The 15,803-nt window shown below is 53.4% G+C and overlaps 1 protein-coding gene across 2 annotated transcripts in view; it reads right to left on the reverse strand.

Annotated features, from left to right (window-relative positions):
• The window catches only part of ADGRD1 (adhesion G protein-coupled receptor D1), a 174,094-nt gene that overhangs the window by 27,424 nt on the left and 130,867 nt on the right, over positions 1 to 15,803 (reverse strand). For both annotated transcript variants that reach the window (XM_043488811.1, XM_043488803.1), the window contains 3 exons: positions 7,253 to 7,356; positions 5,518 to 5,629; positions 2,840 to 2,993 (listed from right to left, as the gene is read on the reverse strand). In XM_043488811.1, coding sequence (XP_043344746.1) covers positions 2,840 to 2,993; positions 5,518 to 5,629; positions 7,253 to 7,356 — 370 coding nt within the window. The remainder of the gene's footprint in view (positions 1 to 2,839; positions 2,994 to 5,517; positions 5,630 to 7,252; positions 7,357 to 15,803) is intronic.

Genomic DNA, 15,803 nt, shown 5'->3' on the forward strand with positions numbered 1-15,803 from the left:
TTAATTTCCAGGGTGATATCCACCCGGACCATCTTCTCTCTCACAGCAACCAGCTATGGCTCAAGGCAGCAACTTCCCCATCACCCTGGGCTGCTGAGGGACTGCCCTGAGCAGAGACCCTCTGCGGCCACCAGCCCACTGAGGACACACAGTGTACACAGGAGATAAACATTGCTGTTTTCAACCGATGTGAGTTGGAAGCAGCTTGTTATGGCAGCATGATCTAGCCTGTCCTGACTCACACACCTCCCAAGATCTTGGTACTATGTCACTTCCCTGGGACACCAGCATTTCAGAGAAAGGCAGGGTCTAAAATGAACTACAGTGAAGTTTTCAACCCTAGATGAGTGAAAGTTAAAGTGTTAGTTACTCAATCATGTCCAACTTTTTGCCACCCTATGGACTATATAGCCCACCAGGCTCCTCTGTCCATGGGATTCTCCAGGCAAGAATACTGGAGTGGGTTGCCATGCCCTCCTCCAGGAGATCTTCCCAACCCAGGGATCAAACCTGGGATCTCCTGCACTGCAGGCAGATTCTTTACCATCTGAATCACCAGGGAAGCCTAGATGAGTGGACACTCACAAAAGAAATGAAGTCATAACAGAGAAAAATGAAGGAAGCCGCATTTCTTTCGCTTCCGAGTTTATGATCGTTTCTCTGACCACTTCTGAATTTGTGGTCAGAGATTCATGTCTCCTGCACCAACACGTAAACAAACACTCAATTGTTTATCACTCACCTCCTCTCCCAGTTCCCAGGTAGACTCCTTGAGGACAGAGATTACATCTGGCCCACCTTACAAGTTCAAGCATAGGGCCCGACATATGGCAAAATCTCAGGTAGGTTGTTCATGGGACACCTCCAATTCCAAGTCAGCTAAAACCACAATCCTTGAGTTTCAAAAAATGATACCGTTTGAAGGTTGCTGTAAGAGCAGGCTGAAAATCGCTAGGGAAGTGGCCTCTCTCTGGGGGATCCTTCCTATAGTGTGACCTCCCAGGGCCCTGGGTCAGCCTCTGGCTCCCTCCTAGTTAATAACTGCAGGTAGAGAGAGTCCAGCCACCGGCAGACTGTATATACTCAGGCCCAGAGCTAAGTCTAACCAATCTGAAGGAAGGATGCAGTTCTGAGCCCTGGTGAAATCAGTTAAGGGGACACAGACTGGAGACAGAGGTGGCAGGCCTGCTGGAACCCATCCCAGCCCTCTATTTGCAAGGAGTCTCTGATGGAGGCTGTGCAGGCCTAAGAAGACCCACAGGGAAGATACTGGGATCAGAAACCACACAGTCACAGCCACTGCTGTCAAGTAGGAATGGAAACTCAGGGTTTCCAGATCTCCTCATTTCTCAAAAGAACCCATAATTTTATGTAAAACTTCTCCATTTTTATATACTAGCAAATATTTCATTGTTTTTCCTCTAATACATTGCAGGCTAAAGAAGCCATCCTTCATGGCTGGATTGGATTGTGACCCCCACCTCTACCCTGAACCAGCAGAGATGGCTCCTGTCCCTGCAGAGACAAATTCCACACTTAATTCATTTCAACCGTCCTTGCTGTGGCTATGGGGTGTGTATGTGTGCACGTGCGTGCATGGACACGTACACAAAATCTAAACTGTATGGCCATTTCCATAAAAAAACTAGTCATCACAGGTGGTTGATCACACATCATCCTGTAAATACTTACTAAATTAAGACAGAAGTCAGAGGCAGGAGCAACCCGCCTCTTTCAGGGAGTCACAGCAGGATGGAAGGAGACGGTCATGCTTGAGTGAGGCCCATGAGTCTCCTCTCTCCCCATTTCGTTAGCCAGCTCAAAGCACAAAATAAAATGTTTGTCTGCTCCCTGCACCACGAGAACTGTGAAAATTAAATCTACTGCAAGAAAACTAGAAAGGAGTAGCAGGTCCCTGATGATGGACTAATGCTTTATAGCAAATGCAAGAATGCCAGGTGTCCATTACTCTGGCAGGAAGCAGGGTCTCCTGTGTTCTGGGGCTCCACCTCGAGATGGGCAAGCAGGAAGTTCAGCAAAGGAGTCACGTCGATGGGAAGGTAACTCCCAGGATAAAGGGCCACCATAACTGATGAAAGTTAGCTTTTAAAAAAACACAAGCATGTATAAAGTCTCTGTAAATGTTCCTAAGGGATTGCTGCAAATTAAGAAGAATTTATTCAAGAAAACCTACTAAAAATAGAGAGTAAAACAGAGAGACTAGGACACCTGGGCTACAATCTGCTCCACTCCAGGCAGGCATGGCTAACAAGACAGACTCCCTCCCCCGGGGCCCAATCCAAAGCCACAATACCTCCCTGGGGCAGACTGCCTGCATATCTCATTCTCCTTAACACCACGGTGGGTGCAAAAACTCTATTCCAGGGAACAGCAACCCAGAGATCGGGAATTCCTTTCTGCCTCCAACCACAACCCACAGTCTACAGAGTCCACATAGGGTGTGACTGGCTGGGAACACAGGGACCCGACCGCCCTCCCCCCAGGGCACCCATGCACTGTGGCATTAGAGGCTGCCTCCCCTGCCCAGCGCCCCACACTAAAGCTGGGTGTCAATCCAAGAGAAGCAGGCCACTGTTCCCGCACTGGCTCAGGAGCATGCCTCTGAGACCTTTCCTAGACAGAAGGGAAGCCGACCATTAGAATAGAACACTCCAAAGCACTCCCCGTGGGAACTGACTTTTTTGAAAAAAGAGTGTGGGGAAGTTCAAGACTAAGAGCACCTGGCTTCCTCAAGGTGTTTCACATGAAGATGAAATCGCAACCCACCTCTGCCCCCGGCCCCATTCCATCCCCACCTCCCCATCCCATCCCCACCTACCCCATCCTATCCCATAGTAGTAGCGGTGCTTGCTATCTTCTGAGCCAAAGACCTTGATCACCATGCTGTAGAGATGCAACCCTTCTACCAGCATCCACGCAAAGGCGCTCAGGAAGAAGTAGTGCAGGAGCGTGGCCATCACCTGGCACGGGGCCTAGGAGCAAAGCGATGCATAGAAAATAAGTTCTCTCAGGGTGTGCGCAGCGGGTGTTCGCTGTTGTCTCAACCTCCCTCCACAGATTTTCTGAGAAGTGCCCTATGGTCACGTGGCTTCATTTCTTTCTGGCGAGTCTCATTTTGCTTTTCCGGGGGCGTGGCGGGGGGGGTGGTGATTTGAGTGGAGCACGTGACTCAAGCAGTAGCCAATCAGAACCCCTCCCAGGCACAGTGATTGGTTCATGAGAGGGCAGGGGATTGGCCCAGCCAATCAGCATAACTATCCCCATCCCTGCCACAGGATTGGTTCAGGGCGGGCATGTGACTGGCCAGGTAGATGGCCAGCGCTCCACAGTGGGCGGAGCCATCAGCAAGCGGGTTTCCCTCATAGCTCCGGATGTAAGGCCCCTAGCCTGGAGCTTATGAAGTAACCTTGGCTCTGGAGCGGGGAGGTGCTGCAGAGCAGTGTATGAGGGGAATGGAGTTGAGGGGAAGAGAGAAATCAGCATGTGACGTGTCTGTTTTAGTTCTCCACTTCAAGATGTTGGTTACCTACCTGGAGCTGAACGGCCTGAGTGACACAGCCACTTCCCTGGAGCTTACTCTCAAACAGGTGTATAACACACAGAGATGTACAAACTACCTGTCATGCCTGCTTTTCTTGGCTCTTCGGGGCACTGACATCCAGAAGGCCCACCTGCCTTCTCTCTGACTAGCCGGCCAGGACAGGTGTGCTCCTCTCCTCTGTTCAGAGCATCACGGGGCATCTGGTCCCTCCTGCTCCTGGGGTCATGGCCACAGCTTCAGGCTCAGCCATGTGGCCTCAGATTCTCCCCAGGACCTCTATCAGAAATTTCGCACACCGCCCCCCGCCCCCCAGCCCCTATGCTCTCTGTAAATTCACAGCCACCCATCCCTAAGCTCAGATCAAAGGGCCAGGGAACCAGGAGTCGGGGATGAAAACAAGAACAACCATCTCTGTGGGGGCTCTATGTCCTGTCCTCCCAAGGCCCCTGGACAGTTACTTCTTAGGGGAAGAAAAAGGAACAAGTTGCTAAAATGCTGTGTTTCTTGTCATCAGGCTCTGTCAAAGTTAGATATAAATATGGGACATATCTATTATTTTTGTGGTCCCAGTACTCATGGCTCCGTGTCTTTTAGGACCAGCTTCCCCTTTCGTCTGGGGACCACCTTCGCCCCCTATACACACACAGAGGCTCTGATGAGACCAGCCACCACAGTCACCTTTCCTGTCTGTCTCAGAGGTCATCCAGTGGGTGGATCACTCAAGCAGATCCACCCATTGGAGCCCTGCCTGGGATTTCAGATACATGGGCTCTGAGAGGGAGAAGGCTCCCAGCCCCTAAGATCACCATCTGGACCATGAATGCCTGGACCACTTCCCCTCCTGCTGCCATCACACCACGGGAGTTCACTCCTCTCAGTGTGACTTGGGCCAACAGCATCAGCATCACCCAGATGCAGGATGGAAACAGGAACTCTAGATCCTGCTGAACCCGAATCTACATTTTAAGAAAATCCCATGTGATGGTCCACAGTGGAGTTTGAAAGGCATTCAGTAGGAGAGAATGAGGCTGGTGCAGGCTCATCTGTCCATGGCACAGCGAAGAACTTCTTAGATGCTTGGATGAACCCCTAAACCTGTGAGCAGAGGAGAGTGGATCTCTCCTTAGGCAGAAGCTCCAGGACAGGCAGGTGGACTGAGAACCCTGCTGGGTATGAGGATAAGAGGCTCTGCTAACCCTCACTTAGGGGGATAAAGAGTTCATCTCCCTTTAGCCAAGTGTGATTGTATCTCAGGACCACTGATTCATACTGCTCGGTTCTCCTTCTGTCCTAGTGTACAGCAAGCCCATCTCTGCTTCTTCTTCCCATCAACCAGGCTTATAACCCACATCACCCAAGCCTGGGTCATTCTGATCTCAGGATTTGACTTTCTGTGAGATCTAAGACCTCCTAGTTCCCCGGAGAATTCCCTGCCTGATTCAAAGGGTACAGAAATGTGGATCTAGGTCTTCACAGTCCCTTTGTGGAGAGTACCTGCCCTGGGCAGGCAGAGGAGGGGTGTGGCTGTGTGTGGTCAGAGCAGAAATGGAGAGCAGTGTCTGCAGCAAGACCGAACGAGGTCAGACTTTGGTCAGCACTTACCTGGGCGAGTCACTGTAACCCTCTGTGCCTCAATCCTGCCTCTGTGGCATCACTTCCTGGGCTTGTTATGAGGATTAACTGAGTGAATCTATGTAAGTCCTCAGCACAGCACCCAGCACGTAGTCAGGGCTGTACCTGTCTTCATTACCAAGACTGATGTGAGCAGGAAGGCCAGTTCACGCCAGTCATCTTCCCTGTCTCTCCCAGAGGAACCACAGCCTGGCTATCTGATGGTCTGAATTCCGAGTTGAAACCAGCAGGTGCCACCCCTGCTGATGTCCCCCTGGTGGAAGGAGGAGGGGATGGGAGGGAGGCCCACTGTGGACACATCAGGACCCAGGGGACCCACTCACCGTGCCGGGCTCGAAGCGGAAGCTGATGAGCAGCAGGACCTGGGCCACCAGGACGGCGCAGGACAGGTTGGCGTGGATGTGGTAACGCTGGTTCCGGATAGTGCTGACCGAGCTGGGGGCAGAGAGGCACCAGCTCAGCTGTGGCTGCCCCCTACTGCTCCTCCAAGGACCACCAAGGAGGTCTTAATAAGCCTGCCTGGGTGCTGCCATTTCTGGTTATGAACCCTCAATGGCTCCCTATTACTCTTGGAAATGACCCAGCTCATTCCACAGGCCCTGCAGGACCTGACCCTTGCCCATCACTTGGACTCAGCTCTTTCCTTCCTCTAATCACAGACACCCTTTTCTGGTTCTCCAAGATCCCCAGCCCGCTCCATCCTTGGGGTCTCTGTACCAGCTATTACTCTGCAGTGAAGTCCCCCCCAGGTCTCCCCTCGGAGAGAACTTCCTGAGCCTGCGGGAGCCCCACTTCCTCTCTGAGCTGCCCTCAGGGCTCAGACGGCTGTGGAGATGTGTGTTCAGGCCTTCGCATCCTCACTTGTCATCTGCTTCCCCACCCCCACCCCAATCAGGCATGCTTTTACTATCTTGGGTGCAACTGCGTCCTCAGAGGTGACTATAGGCCTGGGTGGGTTGGAGTAGAGGGGGTGATGGGTTTGGACTTGCTGAGCAAATAGCTGAGGAACAAGAGAATCAAAGCAGGAACATCCTGAGCGTAACACTGGGGCCCCTCCAAACCCACCTCCATCTCCTCTCACCTGGCTCAGATCCCACCAGAAGTTCCTATGTACAGTGGGAACCCCCGCTCTGCCCCCCAGAGTGCCCAGGTCCCTGGTGGGCTGCAGCAGGGGCCCAGGAAGCTAACAGCCTCCCCTGCCATTGTGGCTGCAGCCCCCGGACCAACCAAACCCGGGACGCCCCTAGACAGAGTCACCCAGGTGACCGGTGTCCTCAGGGAACAGGGCAGGTGAGGAGGGGTGCCAGCTTCCAGGAGGAACCCCGTGAGCCGAGGAAGCACCTGAGCACCCCTCGAGACTGAGGCCCATCCAGGTGTGAGTAACACGCCTTCCTCGGAGGTCCAACAGCCCTGAGGGGAGTGTGCAAACCCATCTTCCCAGCTGACTGCCCAGACTCTCGGCTCTGATCTTATTTTTCTGTCCCAGTCCTGAAAGACCCATGGGCAAACTTAGCTGCCAGTATCCACTCGGTGGTGGGGGTTGGGGGGATCCCCTCAAGCTCTGACCAGACTGATGTGACTTCAGCCAGAAGGGGTCCTCCAGGGTTCTTACCCCTGGGGCTTCCCGCAGCCCAGCCCCACAAGGATCCGGCTGCTTTGATAATATTTTGGGGCGGGGGCGGGGGGTGGTCCTCTGTTCTGGCTCTTTCCTGGTCAAAGGTCAGAAAGCCCTTTGGGCTGGGGAACTTTCCAGAACTTTCCAGCTTAGCTCAAGCCAGGTGTCCTCCAATTCGACAGCCCCTCCTCTCTCCTCTGTCTTTTCCAGCACCCCACAGGCCCCGCACACCCCAGATTTCAAGACAAAAGGTACTTGAGGAACAACCACCCCCCTGTCACACACCGTGTGCAGAATCTAAACAGAGGCCCGCATTTGCCGCCCCAGCCCCCCACTCCAGTACAAGTGCCAGAAGGGAAATCGAGGTGGGCAGGGGTGGCACTGACATTCGCACGAAGCTGCCCAACCTCGGAGGCCCCGGGGCAGGGCAGAAGATGACTCACGAGAGCACGGCGAAGGTGACCAGCGTGATGGCCAGGCAGAGCACGGACAGCGAGCAACCGATGTAGCTGATGGACGAGAGCGCCACCTGGTGTCCGCGCGTGAGCTGTGCGGGAAGCAGAGCGGAGGTGGTCAGCCATCTAGTCTAGGTCCTACAGGGGGACTGGCCGAGCCCAGCCCCTGCCGCCCGAGCCTGATTGGGGGCGGGGGGTGGTGCGGGGGCCAGAGGGTTCCGGCTGGAAAGGGTCCCGGGCTAATGCACAGTTGAGCACCAGGTAGTCATCGGGCCGTTCTGAGTTGGTGATGACCGCCAGTCCCTGCCTCTGCCAGATGCCCCGCTGTTGCCATCAAGAGTCCTTTGATGTTGGCCCTTGGTTCTGTACATTTCAGATGCGCCAAAGGGCTCCACCAATCACTCAGATTCCTCCACCATCAGTCTCTGTGCCTCTACTGCCTACCCCTCTCCCACCCATTCCCATTCAGCCTGCCTGCTCTGTGCCTCCCTGTCTAGAACGTGACATCCACAGCTGCCCAGGAGATGTAGTGTTTGCTTAACAGCCTGACCCATAAGCCCTGGTTCAAGTCGCAACATGCCCTTGTCCCCAGTCAATGACCTAGGAATGAATTTACACATGTAAAATGCTCAGAGTTTGCTATTATCCCTGATGTCAAATAGAGCATAAACAAACTCAGTGGATTAAGTGGATGCAAAGTCACAAAGGATGGTGACAGAAACCACAGCTCACTTAAGAGACCAATCCAAGACTCCAGGAGCTAGCATCTCAAGGTCACACACATTTGAACCTGGGATCCAAGAAACTCCATGCTCCCTAAGCCACACAACTGGAAGACCAGCTTCCCACAGAAGTCGCTGCAGTGCACTTCCTCCTGGGGCTCATGGCTCCTCCACCAGCATCAGAGACCCAGCCTGGTCTTTGGAGTTCATTCTGCATCCGTGTCCAGCCTTGGACATCAAGGACAGCCAGAACCTTGACCTCCAGCTAAACCACCTTCTTCCCTATTCTTTGGGACCTGAGCATACATGCTAAGTCACTTCAGTCACGTGACTCTTTGTGACCCCATGGACAGTAGCCAACCAGGCTCTCTGTCCATGGGGAGTCTCCAGGCAAGAATACTGGAGTGGGTTGCCATGCCCTCCTCCAGAGAATCTTTCCAACCCAGGGAATGAACCTGCATCTCCTGCATTGGCAGGCAGATTCTTTACCACTGAGCCACCTGGGACCTAACCAGGAACAAAAGGAGGAAAAACTTGAGATCTGTAAAAGGGCTGTTGGCCAGGATGAGGGAAATGCTATAGGCACAGGAGGCCCCACCAGGAAACGTAAGTGGATCGCAAGGAACAATTTGGGAGCCAGCAGGTCTGTGCCTGAAGACTCATCACTTAATGGGGTCTACTTCCTTCAGCTCTGAGTCACTCAATCATCCCCAGGGGTCAGGAAACATTTCAGATCTCTGGCTGAAGGGAGGCGGGCGAGGCCAAAGCCTGGACCCAGCAGCCCTAGATGTCAAGGCAGGGCCCTTGTGAGTAACTCCTATCTTTGCAGCACAGCAAGCTTCCTAGGCGGGTGGGGCCACTAGTGGGTTCCTCCAGCAGCCTTCCTTCTCAGCAACATCCCAAGATCTTGGATCCTAAACTTCCCCATCTGCAGATGGAACACACAGTGCTCCGAGTCATCAGATCCCCTAGGAAGGCAAACGGAAATATATTCCTGGAGCCACGCTCCCACACGGTATCACTCAACACTCTAATTCCTGTAAGATGTTGTCACTGGTCTTCTGTGAAATGACACTTCTGGTTTTAGATAAGTTTCAGAAAAGTTGCACTCTCTATCTGCCTTTAAAGATGTTTTGGTGAATATAAGCAATCTAAAGCTTCTGAGAAATCCTACAGGTGAATATATATATTGAGAGAGAAAGCTGTGTCAAACTTGGCATTTCTCAAACTCTTTGGGGGAGGGGAAGAGAGTACGTCTTTGGAAGTGCTGTTACTTCAAGTGATGCTTTTGAGAAACAGAAATGAAAACCCAAAGAGGAATCACTAACATACTGCATATATCATCTTTCCTTGATGTCTCATAAGACATTAAAAGTGTCTTGTCACCGTTACAATGATCCTTGCCTAGAGAAGGTGTGAAGTGTTGGTTACCAGAGTTTATAGACATCAGCAGGCCATCAGCTGTTCTTGGAAACTAAGGTCGACCTCGGCAGCACTCACTAAATTGAAATTAACTTAAATGACCAGTGGAAATGGCAGCAAATGAAACATAGCCGCATGTCTGTATCAACAAGGTAGGCTGGCTCTGGTGACATGCTCACCCCATTGCCACTGGGAAGTCCCCTCCTTAGTCTGGCCCCGGAGCGCAACTTCTGCGCGTGGAGTCCTCTGCATCCTGAGGTCTCAGCTCATCTCCCTCCCTGTTCATCGCTCTACTGCCCAAACATCTCTCATCCCCACAGTGCGAGCACCCCACTCTCTGACACCAGTCACATTTCATGGGGGGAGTCTTCTCTCTCCCAGAGAGATGGGGGGCTCTTTGAGGACCGAGATCACGTTCCTGAAACTTCCGCTGCCTGATCACCCACAGCTCTGAGAACAGCAGGTACTGCTGAGAATGAGGGTTCATTTGCTGAAGGTTTCAGGGTAGAAAGAGTCCTCGAGTCTCTTCCCCTGACTCCCCTACTGATTCACCATAAAAGATGTATTTAATGTACATCATTGTGTGTATACCTCTTAGAGAAATAATGAAACTTTACCTCCTCGATTCACAGAGCTCTAGTGAGCTTCCTGTGGGCTCATGTGAGGTTCACTGCACAGCATAAAAGCTTCCAGATGTGAGGGCTATACCTGGCCAGCCACACTCACTGAAATCTTTACCTGCTTTCTGCACACAGGCTCTGCCTAGTGCTTCTGACAAATGGGCGTCCAGCCCTCGCCTCATACCCACAGCTCCCCAGTCCTGTGCCGTATGCCCTGTGGCCTCACCGTCAACCAGCCCTGTGAAAAAGCTCAAGTGTTACTTGCTCAGTCTGATTCTTTGCAACCCCATGCAAAGAATTCCTTGCAACCAGGCTCTTCTGTCCATGGAATTCTCCAGGCAATAATCATGAAGTGGGTAGCCATTCCCTTCTCCAGGGGATCTTCCTGACCCAGGGATCGAACCTGGGTCTCCTGCATTGCAGTAAAATTTTTTACCATCTGAGTTGCCACAGAAGCCCTCAACCAACCCTATTATCAACCAATTCAACCATCAACCCACCCCACCATCAGCCAACCTCACTATCAATCAACCTCACCATCAACAACTTTATTATCAACCAATCCTACACCATCAACCAACCCCACATCATCTGTCAATCTCACCAGCAACCAACGCACCATCAACTAATCTCACCACCAACCAATCCCACTGTCAATCAACCCCACCATCAGCCAACTCTATTATCAACCAATTCAACCCATCAACCAACCTTATCATTAATCAAAACTCACCATCAACCAACTCTTCATCACAACTTCTACCAAACCAACCAAAGCCAGCTTTAAGCCAACCACAATAGGGAACACTTTAAAAATGAGATAAAGCCCCTCCCTTGAGCAGAGCTATCATCCTGGTTAGCCAGTCTCAAAATGCTCATACAGAGCATAAGGCAAGCTATTAATATATCAGAAGGTCATACTTTACATGGCACTTGCATGATAAAGCAAGCCTATGAGGGGAAAATGAGAGGTGATCAGAAGGTCCTTTGAAAACCTCTCAGGTCCCCTACAAACCACGGTCTGTGCAGGTAACCTCATCATTCTTCAGCACACTGGTCTGAGTAACACTGAGGCAGACCACAGGAGGGACCTGCCCGCAGAAGCTGGGGTCTCCAGATTTTTCTGGTTTAAAACAGCTGTCAAATCCACAGAGCAGAATGGTGTGTGTGTTGGTGTTGGGATAATCTGAGAGATTCTGCTTGCCTGAAGGGTTTACTCCCCCTCTTTTTTTATATAAGAGCTTGATAACTTTAACACATGTTCAGCCCACTGGTTTGCCAGCGTGTTAAGTGAACTTGTGTTAAACATGGCTCCACTGTAAGCTGCCAACAGCCTGTGCCTCGTGAAGTTGGATAGGAGGGAAAGTGGGCTTCACACTGGCCCCAACACGCAACTGGAAGCAGAAAGAGAGGACAGGAGAAGACCTCCTGGATCGGAAGCAGGGTGCACTCTAATGGTGAGGTCCATGGAGACAAGGGTTGTCTGTCTTGCTCCTGTCCAGATCCCCAGCATCTGACAAGGACTGGCAAACTCTAGATGTTCGAGAGATGAACCAAAGATCAGATTCACCTGGGGCCGTGAAGCATTCACAGCAGACTGGATGGTTAAGATGGGGAGAACAGAAGTGCCTTTATTGGCATCTACTGTATACAGGCACCAAACCAGCAAAGGAGGCTGAGTGGGCATCCTGGTTCTCATGTTGAATAGATGTGACTGCCCATCACTGCACAGCTGGTGAGGCAGTACTGGACTGCCCCCAGATGGCCTGGACCCCTATCGACAGCAAGCAAACATGTATTAAGTGGCACCTGCTGAGTGCCAAGCCTGGGGCTTAACCTGCAGTAGGGAAAGCAGATAATGAACAAAGGCACAAACAGATACTGATAAATGCATGAGTGAATAAATAAGTTCTGAGCTTGATCAGGCTTTGATGGAAATAATCAGAGGCCTCGCTAGAGGTGATTGTGGGGGACAGGAGGGGGGACCTAGACGTGAGAGTCATTCCAGGTCCTCCCTCTCCCCTCAGAGCTCATCCCCACCCAGTCCTGTTGACTCCTCTGCTAACACGTAGGCATATATCTCTCTTTATCCTCAGTTTCCAGAGCCTCTGTCTTAACCTGCTCTACTTCTTGGACTGCCTCACTGCTCCCCCACTGCACCCCATCTTCATCCAAGTCTCCACTCAGCAGATGTGGGTCTGAGCTCACCCACCTCCTGGGCACCCTTGCACCCAGAATGAAATCCTCATTCCTGCCCGGGTCTGCAAGGCCCCCAGTGCTCCGTCCTGCCAGCATCTCTGCCTCACCGCCTTACTCACTCACTCTTTCAGGAGGGTCCACACAGGAAAGGAAGGCCTTCCCAGGAATTCAACGGAGGGGACTGAACATAGGAAGTGGGTGACAAAGTATGGGAACCCCTAGAAAAGGAGATGATGGTGAGGGTCCCCAGAGAACAGCCACAGCAAGAACCCTACCCTTGTAGGGTGGGAAGGACAATGGGAGGGGGTGATGTGAGCAGAGCCAGGACCACTGTCAGAGCTGGAAACACAACAGGTCTGCCCCCTGAGCTGGGGTCAAGGGGGGAGAGTGGTACAGCGGGAGCAGGGACCACGGAGGGGCCATGGGCAGCATAGGAGCATCTGAACAGAGAGCAGCCGGGTTTAACTCCATGCCTGCGTCTCACTGGCTGGGCTCGGCAGGAAGCCAGTTGTCAAGGGAACCTGTGGCCGAGCAGAGTGAAGGACAAGTGGGGACAATCGGAGAGTGCGCAGCCCACTCGCTGGGTCAGCCTGGATGCAGATGTTCTCAGCCCCTCAGTCTCCTGGACCCTGTGTTCTGTCAGTTTCCCCTGCCTCCACCACCCCACCCCCGGCTCTTTGCAAGGCCAGCTCCGTCCTGCCTTCTGGTCTCCCTTCTGCTGGGACCCAGGCTCTGCTGGAGCCTGCCCTTCCCCTGGTCTGCTCTGACCCTGGCTAAACCACGTGCCTTCCTTCAGCCCTGGCAGGAGGGGCATGTGGCTCACTGGGCAGCGGAGATTTGACAACAGTGTCTGGGCTTAACCAGCTGTGGGTTTCACTAAAAACACCCTCTGCACGGAGTCCAGACTGCGGGTGACTTTCACTACGTTCCAGTGGTGGAGATGAGACCAGAGCCCCAAGCTTCTTGGCTGCTTCAGGGGTACCATCGTGGCCTAGAGGGGTGCACTGGTGGGGTTTCTCCCCACCGGATGCACGAAGACTTGGGTCCTATGTCTTTAAAAAGATGTCATCGACCTGCCTTCCTTAGGCTAGTCACCTCATCAGAAGAGTCAGCCGGGGACTAGAACTGAGCCATTTCACTCCCTTGTTACCCAGACCAGGCCCCTGGGGCTGTCTTAACCATCTCCACTCAGTCATACTGCTGTGTACCAGTCTGAGGCTAACTTGGAAGACAATAACTACTTTAGCTTTTCCGAAAAAAAATCAGAAATTTAATTCAGGGCAATGTTTGCAAAGGGGAACAGAGATGCCACAGGAATGATGGTGTGACCCAGGTATTAATTAATCACAGCCGGAAGCCACCTGCCCTGGTCAAAGGTCACCTGGGGAAGCCAGGGCCACGGGCCAGAGGAGCTGCCAGCAGGAGGCTGCAGAGACAAGGCCATTGCCAGGAAAGCTGCCTGAGGCTCAGGGAGAGAGGATGGCACTTGGCCTCACCCCTCCCATCTCCTGCCAGAGCCCCAAGAGGCAGCCAGCACTGGTCAGCCCTAGGATATTGAGTCCAGAAGGGGAAGGGGTGGGTCTGAGAGCAAAGGCCCAGGATCCAGACATGCCTAGGGTCCTGGGGATTGGACCTCTCCTGCATCCAGCCCTGGGCAGCTGGGCCGTGGGAGTCAGCGAGCCCATGCCTCTGCCCCTGAGCCTGCCAGCATGGCTGGGAGGCTGCCAGCTCCCAAGATGCTAACTGGAAGCGGAGTGAGCTCCAGCTTTACACGTGGGGGTGGGGATGGGGGGAACTCAAGACAGAAATTGCAAAGTGCACAGAGCAACTGTTGCCGGAGGCATGTGGACGATGGGGTGACATAGAGCCCACACACCAACCACCCCGACGCTCTCTGCACAGAGGCAGGGCTGGAGCAGACCTCCCCATAAATGGTGGCTTCAAGCACCTACAGGAAGTTCAAACCTTGGGCTGCTCTACCCAGCAAGTCTACTGCAGTGATTTGTCCTACAGACGCACTTGCAGTGACGGGAAGGGTGTCTGCTCACAGATATTTATTGTTTGCAGCAGCCAAAGACTGTTGTCACCTGACGTGGATCCACAGAGGCCTAGAGAAATCCTGGGGTTGGGGGTGGGGGAAGGGGGGTACCCAGTGGTGAAAATGAATGAGGCAGGTCCGCATAGACAGAGATGAAGCAGTCACCAGGATGTACTGATACGTCTCTCAAAAGCACAGAATGGTTTTTACAGCACGCAATCCTGTGTTTAAGGAACAGAGGGTGACACGGGGACTGTCTCTGAGGTGACAGAGTCAGCCCTGCTCTGGGCAGGGGGCTGGGAGACACGAGAGGGGATGGGGCCCACGTGTTCACCTCCACCTTCTGTGCTATTTATCACATTTTCCCAAGTAGCGTAGCATCTTTCCATCAAACATAGCCTGAGAAATTGGCCCTGGCTTCGTCTCAGTCCTGCAAGGAACCCTCGGGCTCCTTCAGGGCCCCTCACCCCTGACATGGGGGGAGGTAATTTCTCCAAGATGGTCTCCTTTCCCATCACCACGCGGAGATCCATCATGTTTATGACAAAAAATGCACAGTGCACCTGATCTGGGTCAGAACGCACTTCAGTCCCCAGCTCAGCCCTCCAGCCCAGAGCCGACCAACGTGAACGGCTGCAGAGCCCGGGGCCTCTCCGCCCTGCCTTCTGTGTCTCTCCCTCCCCCACCTCCCTCTGGCAGGTGGGCGGCAGAGCAGTCGTTGTACCTCGAGATGGAGATGCCCCCGGCTCCACCCTGACTCAACCCCTGCATCCTCGCTCCTGGCCACTACCCTCACCACCCCTTCCCCCCAGGGAGCGAGCTCTCTCTCCTGAGGGGGGTTCGGAGACAGGAGCCCTCGGGATCCCACTGTCAGCTTCCCCTGCAGCTCCAGAGCAGAGGTTTCTCAGAAGAGTCTAGGATAAATAAAGCAAGGGCTGCTTTTCCTCTAAGGTAGTAGCCTGGGTCTGGTTGAAGGACAGGAGGATAATTAAATTTTCTAGGAGGGGATGCTAACCCCACAGCGAGGCACTGTCCCCAAGACGGCAGGGTCAGGCTCACGGACAAGCTGAGCTCCCTGAATGTCTGATACCTCCTCCTGCAACTCTTCCCTAGGTGGGCCCAGTGCCTGCATACATGGGGTCCTTGGGGGTAGAGAGAGGTGACAGGCAGTGGCCCAGCCCCAGAGCTCAGCCAGCATGCCCACCCCAGGGGCAGCAAGATGAGGACTCAAGGAAAGGGCCCCGGGAGCCCTGGAGGGAGGGAGGAGGGAGAGAGACGGGAGTGGGTAGGGGAGGGGAGGAGGGAGGAGGGGGAGAGATGGGAGTAGGGAGGGAGGAGGGAGAGATGGGAGAGGCAGGGGAGGGGAGGAGGGAGAAGGGAGGCACTCTCCGCAGGTCCCCAGTGCCCAGCTCAGCACAATCCCAGGCTCTCGGGCTCCATGGAGGGTGCAGGGTCAGAAGAGGAAGTTGCTGGTCCACACACAGCCTGGAAGGGCTTGGCTGGTGAATTAGCAAAAAGGAGAGAGCAGGCAGGCTTCC

Source organism: Cervus canadensis, chromosome 1 (genome assembly GCF_019320065.1).
Source record: "Cervus canadensis isolate Bull #8, Minnesota chromosome 1, ASM1932006v1, whole genome shotgun sequence".
Taxonomy (NCBI): domain Eukaryota; kingdom Metazoa; phylum Chordata; class Mammalia; order Artiodactyla; family Cervidae; genus Cervus; species Cervus canadensis.